General features: G+C 38.6%; 1 protein-coding gene across 1 annotated transcript; it reads left to right on the top strand.

Moving 5' to 3' along the window:
• The first annotated feature begins 3,481 nt into the window (after positions 1–3,481).
• Positions 3,482–6,785, top strand: LOC144666871 (failed axon connections homolog). Its single transcript, XM_078528278.1, has 2 exons — positions 3,482–3,909; positions 6,311–6,785. The coding sequence occupies exons 1-2, from the start codon at positions 3,482–3,484 to the stop codon at positions 6,762–6,764; spliced, it is 882 nt and encodes a 293-aa protein (XP_078384404.1). The 3' UTR covers positions 6,765–6,785.
• Positions 6,786–9,844: the final 3,059 nt, after the last annotated feature.

Below are 9,844 nucleotides of genomic sequence, written 5' to 3'. Positions count from 1 at the left end.
TGTTTTTGTGAAGCCATTACTCGTGAACGTCCTTTCACGTACACAAACATTTTAACTTTTAATTTTCCTCTAATCTATGGTACATTTATATTACCGTCAATTTAATCTTTATGCATGTATTATTCAATACGTTTTCGCAATTTTTTTGCAACATCTTAAGGGTGCTTTTTAAGTGATTTTTTTGTAATTGTATATCGTTTTTGGCATGGTACAGCTTCTAAGCCTTAGAAGATTAGAACCAATACTTGCAAAATAATTTGCAAGGATACAGTTTATGTCATTTGATTACATTCTGCATTTCTGAATCCAATGCAAAAATTTCACAATTTAAAAACTGCGGGGTGTTGTCTCGACCTACCAGTAAGGTGAATAGCACCAAATGTGGCCTAAAGCGTTTTAGTTATTTCGCCGCGAAACACTGAAACGCACTTCCTGAGAGCATATTGCAGCTTAGCTGGAACTAAGGATTTTATCCGCAAGGTTCAACGTTTAACGTTTTAAATTGTAAGTTTAATTCTCAGGGCTTTTTACCGCGATGTCAGTCCATTAAGGACGTTCTAATTTTTATATTTTTAATCATGGTAATGATATTATTTTTGTAGTAGTTAGCATCTTTGTATGTTATATTTTAATTAATTTAGATTTAAGGTTTTAACTTGTGGAATTTCTTTAAGCTAGCCGTATAGCTAAGTATATTTCACGTTAATAAAGTATCTATCTTTATTATCAGTTTTTCGCAGAATTTTGAGACTGTTAAAAAATTGTATTGTGTTTTAAGTCGTTTTTTATCACCAAAACTATTGATATCAAATTTTATATATATCTTTTTATAGGTATGATTCTTGCTTTTCATTATTCTAGACTCGTCCTAATGAATTGGCTTGGAAAGATTACAATTTTTGCATGGATTTGTGATTGTTTAAAAAAAATTATGACTTAGTCATGGTCAATTATTTGCGCCCATTAACTTTTAATTTTGGTCAAATCGGAGAGAAAATAGGTTAAGTGCGGGAGTGGCCCATCAGTCCGAAGATTATCCCAGCAGTCCGTAAGCACGGATCGGCGGATTTGCGTACCCCTATTAAGCCCCGTCCAAGTGGCCCATCAGGCCGCGGAGCTTATCCTGGATTCCGTGTCATGAAGTGACCAGGAGTATTTCTTCTAAACCAAGGATGGGATGCTAGTCCATCGAAAGTTACCTCTAGCATTTAATTCGCCGGTACCACTTTATAAATCTGTGAGGAGAGAGCGCTATGAGAGTTAAGTGTCTTGCCCAAGACCAAACACATTAACCCCGGCCAGCGCTCGAACCCGGACCGCTTGATCTGACGTCCAGCGCACTAACCATTACGCCACAGCGTCTTCCAAAGTGCAGGATATCCCTGTTATTATTCAATGAATGCGCGCGTTACCCATTTATGTTAAGAATGTTATTGTTATCCGTCATCCGCACATAAAAGATATCCTGCGATATACATAGTTTGCCAAGATTGTCCAAAGTCTTGTAAAGCTTTGAATAACCGCAGTTTCTCAAGCTGCAAAATGCGTCTCGTTGACAATTTGTTGAGCAATAAAACAATTATCCTGCTCAATCCGTGGATTGTCGTCTAAATATAGCCAACTCGGCCTACGACCACGTCTGCTAAGTATTAGGTGTTATTATTTTACTAGCTCCGTGAGCGGACAAGATGAAACGAATTCCGTGCTCTGATTGGCTACCCGAGCGGTCAAGATGGAGCCATCTTGACCGCTCGGGATCGCCCGCTGTGTTCCCGCAAGCGAAAAAACTTTTCAGTCCCGTCGTCGCTACTTCAAAAAGCTTTTCAGTCGTAAATTTGAGCTATGAAAGTATTTTCCGAAACAACACAAGTATTTTCTGTCTGTTTTTAGCGAAATGGAGTCCGATAACAAAGAAATAGGTATTAAAGTGAAATAATGAGAACAAACAAATTAATCAACAAAAGCTAACGAGTTTCGTGAATTTTATTTGCCACAACAACCACTTAATACAAAAATTAAAACGCAAAGCGACTTGAAGACATGTTATCGGTTTTTTTCGGCGGAAAAGGGAGAGAAGTCAGTGACATACCTGAAGAATAAAGACTTCGGCAAACTGTGAAAATCTTCAAAATGGAAGAAAGCGGACGGCACGGCAAACCAGGCACTGAAAGCTTTTAAAACATCCTTTCACCGAAGCCTGTAACGCTCACGTCGAATAAGGTCGGGTCGAACATTTATATCAACGATGTAGGAAAGCTCAAGCTTTTCCCGTGAAGTGAGTAAGTCCCAAACGCTTTCAACAATCACAATTTCAATATTCAGCTCGTGTCAGGGCAGGTTTGCACCACAAAAGCGCCAGAAGCGAGCAAATACTCTGCAAAACGTCCAATCTCTTGCCAATAATCAAAAGCTGGCAGCCAGATGGAAAGGACATTTTTGTTTTAAGGCTTCAAACTCAACGTTGATTCGCAATTTTAGCCATTTCAATATTTCAATGTTTTGTTTATCCGTCATCCGTACATAACACATGCCAAGATTTGTCCAAAGTTTTGCAAAGCTTTGAATAACCACAGTCTCTCTAGCTGCAAAATTGCGTTTCGTTTACAATTTGTTGAACAATAAAACAATTATCCTGCTCAATCCTTGGATTATCGTCTAATCTTAGCCAACACGGCCTACACGACCTCGTCTGCAAAGTATCAGGTGATATTCCACGTGATTTTCGCAGGAGCTGACAAAGTTGTTGATCTTCTAGAGGTCATTGGCAGCTACATGTGTAGGGACAAAGCCACATATCCATGTATACACACAAGGAAATGTACAGAAGGAGGGAAAGTCAGCAAAGAGATGCACTTTTAAGAGAGAAAATCTTATTATTAATCGACCTGGGTCGATAACTCGATTGATCTAATAGCTCAACTTATAGAGGCATCAGATTGAATTCGAAGTTGTTCTTAACTCGAAGGAGGGGAGGGATTTCACTAATTAAGGTATCGGAAAGAGTAGGAGACATTACATTCCGGTATTTCAAAGGCTTTTAAAGCTATTTTTAACTGACGCATCTAAAGTTTGATTCATCCGTTTAAGGGTTCCCCATGTGTAAAATTAGACATGACGAGCAGTACTCTTACTCCTTCGCCTAATCTGTAATCTATCAGCAAGTTACGCAAGTGATAAGTGTACTAAACCGATCGTTTTTAAAACATCAACAAAAAATAATAGCTATTCGCCATTGCCTGGCACATTCACTTATGAAAACTTTGTCGATAACAGTCCTCAAAGCCTCGCGATCGTATTAATAAGGAGGAACTGATTTTTTAAGCTGCCATTAAAAGGAAGGGATTAATTAGCACTTTAAGACAAAAATAAATATGCCCAAGGGAGAGTCGCCATGGTCACCACGAAAGCGGAGTACTCCACTGTCCCGTGACAGCGACTTAGAGCCTCCAGCTGCATACCTGCACGAAACGTGAAGATGAAGATGAAGATGTCAGCGTCTTTTCTGTATGCTGGCATTGCTGCTGTTGTATGTCTTGTTATCTATCTCCTCGTGAAGAGATTTACAAAGGCAAAAAAGAACAAGAGGCCCACCAAGCCTGGCACTGTTAACTTACATCAGTTCCCTGTGTTCGATGGATGCCCGGTGGTGAGTGTAAGTCCGCCATGTTTAAAATTGGAAACTTTCCTTCGTATGGCAAAGATCCCGTACAAAAATGAGTATGGTTTCAAGTTTTCCAAGAAGGGAAAAATGCCGTGGATCGAGTTTAACGGGCAAGAAGTGGCTGATTCAAATTTCTGCATTCAATTTCTGAAGAAAGAACTCCAAGTGGATATTGATTCTCATTTGAGCGCCAGAGAAAAAGCCATTGCTCACAGCGTCCGTACAATGTTGGAGGAAAACACTTTCTGGTAAGCCGATAGAGTTTTTATGTTAGGTGTTTAACCTCTTGTTATACTGTTTTGGTTTCGCACTTGATCTGCGGTTTCTCGAAAAACACAAAGGCAAACGACTTTGAAAAAGTCTATCTTGAAAAGTGAGACCTTCTAGATGTCTGGATAATTCAGACCCCCCAAAAAATAAAACTGTTTTTCCTATTTCCATCACGAGAATTTCTCGAAGTATAAAGACTTCGTCAGGTTCTATCAAGTTGCGAATATCCGCTTCTGTAGCGTGACGCAACCTCGATTTAACAAACTTCAGCAAGCGCTAAGTTACAGTAAAATGTATGGAACAGAGCTTCGAGATAACGATAATAATAAATAAAAATAAATATAACGAAATCCTCGTTTAACGAACACAATCCGGAAGCCCAAACGTAAAATGCACCCTGATATAACGGATTATAGATAACATGCGACATAAGATGAATGTAGAACAGATCAACAAGGATAAAAATATTTTAATCCAGTAACAGGAGAACAAATCCAAAGACTTGTGTCCATATCTATGTAACATTGAAGCACAAATGTTATTTTTGACAGTCGTTCAGATCTGTAAATGCATTATGCTGCATCGGTAGTACAACGTAGCAGCGTAAAAAACAATTATTAACTATACTTCGATATAACAAACATATTGGTTGTTTCTCCGCAAATTTGTTTATATATCGACTTTTTTGAAATAACGGACCCTCGATATAACGAAAAAAACTTCCCAGTTCCTTGGTACATCATTAAATCGAGGTTCCACTGTACTTGTTCTTTTAATTTGCAAAACCATGCGTATATAACGAGCCTCACGTTGAAGGATTCGTCCGACTGAGATGCTGTAACAATAAATTGAAAATGATCGAAAAGAATAAGAGCAATTTCAAGTTTATCGTTAAGATCGCGGGGGATACCTACAGCATGAATAAATTCATGAAGTGAAATTTTGCTTGACCTGCATCTTTTAAAACACTTACTTCTCAGCTGTTATTTGTGCGATTAAGCTCAAATTTTACAGACATGGAAAATGATAAAAGATTATGAATGTCATCTTTTCTTTGGTAGATTGCACTCAAAGGCGATGTTAGAGCCCCGTTAGTGCCAAATTGGGAAGAACATGATTTTGGGGCAGAGTTTGCAGAACGAGTAGCAGACAGCACAATTTGATATTTTCGGTCAATATCTCTAGGGTGTCATTACAGAAGCGGGTTTTTTAATTGAAAGTCTACCAGCAACTTATGGCGGTTTAAATGCGAAAATTTGAATTTAATTCCTTCTACCTCTTTCTAAAAGCGCTCTTTTAAAATTCCGCTTTTGTTATGACACACTGCAGTATTCATAGTTTACCAATCTGCAGTGAAAAGTCATGAAGTTCTGTATCTACACTTTATTCTCTGCACCAAAATTGTCGGAAAAGTCCAAACTTTGAGATTTCCGAAGGTGTCTCAACCAAAACACGATCAGTTTCCAAAGGAGAGATGTAAGGTAAATATATTCCACGCTTTTATGGTGAACACGATTGTTTATGCTGAATATTGCTGGCTTGCAACCACGTGACAAAGCGGCCATGCGGGGGGTCAAAACAATAAAAATAAATCTTTGCAAAATTTGCATGATAAAAAAAGTTAAGTCCCAACGGAGGGAAACGCTTTGTTCTAGTCTCCCAGGATGGCCGCCGTGACGTCAGTTGCAAGTCAGCAATTAATGTAGCTACAGTACTCTGAATGGCAGAAATATTCAAATTTGAATGAAAATTAGCTCATAGACTTCCTACAATCTATATGACGTGCACGGCAAGTGTTGTTTTAAATTGGTTAAAATAAAACAGGGATATAATCACGCGCATGCGTCCATATTGTTATCCAGTTATAAATATCTCGTAAAGTTGTCGATGTCAGTCATTGTACGTCGTGTAAACGCTTGAAAAAAATGCATAATAAGGTGTCCTAAGGTGTCCTAAGCCTGTAGTATGTTTATCTCGCCATGTAAACCTATTTAGCTAAACATCAACCACATCCCAACTGTCTCAACATTTCCCGTTAGCTAGACAATTTCTCGACAGGCGTTACATCCCTAATTTGCATTGCTTGTGACAGATATCCCCTACTGGCTAGACATCCCTTACAGAATGAAATTCCCGTACAAGCGGGACATCCCTAACAGGCCAAACATCACTTACAGCCTCGCCATCCACTAGAGGCTAGATATCCTACAACCCACGACCTTAATTGTTTGAATACTTTCTTAAACTGTTGTTTCATCTATTTGTTCAAGGTCCAAGTCACGTAAAAAAGACAGATTTCGAACAAAAGCAGACAAACAAAAAAAAGTCGCAATGGCCAGATTTAATGTATCCTTTTTCTGTTTTTCTGTCCATCTACAGGACCATGATTTACTGCCGCTGGTGTTCTGACTATGCACCGATGTTTAGAGAAAAGTTGTTTCCCAAGCTGTTCTTGCCAGTCAAATATCTGGTATTTAAAATTTTCCAAAGGCGGTACAGAAAATATATGTGGTCGCACGGCATTGGCCGACACTCCGAACAAGATCTGTATGGAATAGGTGAGAAAGATTTGCTCGCGGCGTCGGAAGTTTTGGGCCACAAGAAATTCCTGTTTGGAGAGAAGCCTTGTCTAGCTGACGCAGCACTGTTTGCCTTCATCGCTGGGTTTACCTGGGATTGTCCAGAAAGTCCGCATGCTTTACTCACCAAGTCTAAAGCGAAGAATCTTGACGAGCACGCCAAGAGAATGAAGGAACTGTACTATCCAGACTGGGATGAAATCATTTCAAAGAAACATAAATCTGGTCACGTAATTTTTGTTTTTTTAAATTAGCTTTCTGTCGTCCCAATGAAATCTGCCCTCGGTCTCTAAAGATACTGCAGCCAATTGCAAATCTCTATAGCTAGTTACCTGTGATATGCACTTGTGACCAACACATCATAGTGTAGGCTAGTAAGGAACTTTATGTAATGTTTGATTGCAGTTGCGTTTTATCAGTTTTATCAATATTATAGGAAAATTCATTACCTGACGAGGGAATTCCACGTTAAATTTCACGCGAAAAACCGATATCGCACGAATCGCGAAGCGATGAGTGCGATATCGGTTTTTCAAGTGAAATTTAACGTGGAATTCACGAGTCAGGTAATGGATTTTCTTTGAATCGCATAGCCTTTTTAAAATGTAAAGAAAGTTCAATTTCTTTTTTTGTTTATATGGCTGAATTTTTAACGCGCGCTCAGAAAGCCATTCCAAATCAACTGTCATGAGCCAGAGAATCGGAGTCAAGCTAAAATCGATCACAGAAGTTCATTTGAACCTCGCAGTTGACACTAAATCATAGTTTTTCAACGGTCCACACAAGCTTTTTTAACTACCATTTTAACTACGGAATGGTAGTATTTGACAGAACATTCTTGTTTTTCGAACATCTATTTCAAGTTTTCGTCTCATCAGCACAAGACAAACTTATGAAATCTTTTATCTCTTCGGCCTGAAAGAAGTAGACAACACGCATCCGTAGTGAAAAGCACTGAACATTTAACAGCATCAAGAAAAGGTTAGAAGGAGGCGTGGAACGATGAAGTAAGTACCTTGAAATAACTTACAATTAAAATTCGACATTTATAAGTTAAAGGTCTAAGTCAATCGCAGACAATTTCTAGGAAAGAGCAAGGCTGCTTTCAAAAAACCCGCTATTAGCGGGTCGCTATGCAAGCAAATAGTTCGCTGGTTTGCTGTGTGTACGTTTTGTTCATTTCCAGAAACCGCTTTTTGCATCGTGAGAATCAGTAAAAGAATGTAAGAGGTCATTCTTTATCGAAAGTTTGGAGCTTTTCACTGCATAACAATTTCTATAAAACTGTCTTTTGTTTTAATCGAGTGTACAGCACGCAGTAATTGTCATAATTTGTTTTCTTTCGTTTCGTGTAGATTTTATTGTACAAACACGGCATTACTGTCGAACTATCAACAGTATTTAACACTTTAACAGAATAAACAGCTGTTTTTTATACGAGAAATTTGTAGTTTTTCTTTCTTTTAACGTTTCTACAGTGGTCATGTAAGCGTAACTGCTATTTACTCGCGAGTTTGTCCATACGGTACGGACATTTATATTTTCCGTTTCACTTATGCGGTGAAAGAAAATGTACTAAGTAGCTCTGTTGTAAACATACGCCTGACTTTGTAAAAAAATGTAAAATCCTGACATAATGAAATGCCAAGGGACTGGGAAGATGCGTTCATTACAACGGGGTTCTGTTCCAATACATTTTACTGTACGTAACTTTGGCCGGGCTAAAGAATATAGCTCGTTATATATATACTGGAGACCTCATTATAAAGGTGTTTGTTATGTCCGGGATCGTTTGGGCTCCATTGTAACGAAATGCAAACTATATCCAAACCATTATAAATAAAGTGTGACATTCAACTAAAGGATGGACCATTATTTTCTTGAAGGGGGGGATGAAAAAATTTCCTCTGCAAACTTTTTTTTTAGTTTATGCACCTCTGCAAACATTATTTTCGAAATTCTTACTATTTTTTGTTATATATATCTTTTTTGCAAACAATTTATTTTGTCTTTCCAGGCCCTTCAAACAATTTTTTCAATATTTTTACACCCCCCCCCCCCTCCAAAAAATAATGGTCCGTCCCTAACTGTTAACAGGTGTCTGGTAGCATCAAGTTTTGTGGAGCCGGGGGGGGGGAGTGGTGTGCAACTTCATTTAAAGCCACGTTTAACCCATTTCCAAACTTGCAGGTTATTGCTGCGTAGTCCCCTAGGCCCGGTTAAACCATCAAACATTTCCATCCAACATCGTATGTCTCGTATAAAACGTAAAATGGCTACAAGGGCAATCGATGTTTTGATCAAATGTCCAACAAAGTGACTCCGCAATTTTAACCGCTAAAAACATGATGTGCACAAACATTTCCCCACCTCGCGCAAACTTTTGAGGGTAGAGCAAGATGAGACTAAACTAACTACATAATTACAGTCGACTCCCGATAGCTCGAACCCTCGCTAACCCGAACCTCGCGCTAACTCGAACCTCGCACTAACTCGAACCAATTTTCGTTTTCCTTCAGGTTATTTTCCATATAATTTTACCCTCGATAACTAGAACCATACCTGTGATTACCTGACAAGTCAAAACAAACTTGATTCTTCCGTTTTGCCCTGGCGTCCAGTTCTCTTGCTGTTCTCACTGCGCGCTCATCGATGGAAAAAACACGAAAAAATAGAGGGTTGTGGACAGTCTAAACAAACAGTGTACTGTAGTCCAAAACGTTGAATTAATTTTGAAAAATAAACGTACACAAGTCAGAGCCGTCCCCGAAACGAAACTGTGCCACGCCATTGACGTGCTACAGACGTTCAGTTTGTGGAGGTTAATACCGATTCTTTTGAATCCAACCTTAGAAAACTTTTAAGGATTATCATCAGGACGAATTAACTTACTATTTCCAGAAAAAGAAATCGCATAAACTCTGCAGCAGGAGCCTATAGTGTTGTTCTCTTTGAAACCTGCAACGTTCGCAGCTGATTCGCTTTGTTTTACCGTACGTTATATATTGTTCCTTTTTCCTTTGGCTTCTCTATACTCTACTTAAATTTGTTTAAAATGTACACTGGTCTACACTGTATGGATAGATAATCAGTAAACACCGTTTTCTCCCCTCATTTCCGGTCATTTGTTTTCAACTCTCAATAACTCGAACCATTTTCAATTTCCTTTGTAGGTTCGAGTTATCGGGAGTCGACTGTATTTATTTAATACGAATTCTTGATATCATGGCCGAGTAATTTAAAATAGCCATTGCTATCGATACTGTCTAAATTAATATGATTTCAGTGAGTTTATTTCGCTAAGACGCTCTACGATCAAAATACCGAAAGAAGT

This window comes from Oculina patagonica, chromosome 9, assembly GCF_052425735.1.
Source record: "Oculina patagonica isolate OP01 chromosome 9, crgOcupat, whole genome shotgun sequence".
Lineage (NCBI taxonomy): Eukaryota > Metazoa > Cnidaria > Anthozoa > Scleractinia > Oculinidae > Oculina > Oculina patagonica.
This window is presented reverse-complemented; position numbering and strand designations above follow the sequence as displayed.

Coding starts and splice junctions, on each gene's coding strand:
- LOC144666871 (XM_078528278.1), top strand. CDS start 3,482: ATGAAGATGTCAGCGTCTTTTCTGTATGCTGGCATTGCTGCTGTTGTA. Junction 3,910..6,310: donor TTGGAGGAAAACACTTTCTG/GTAAGCCGATAG, acceptor GTCCATCTACAG/GACCATGATTTACTGCCGCT.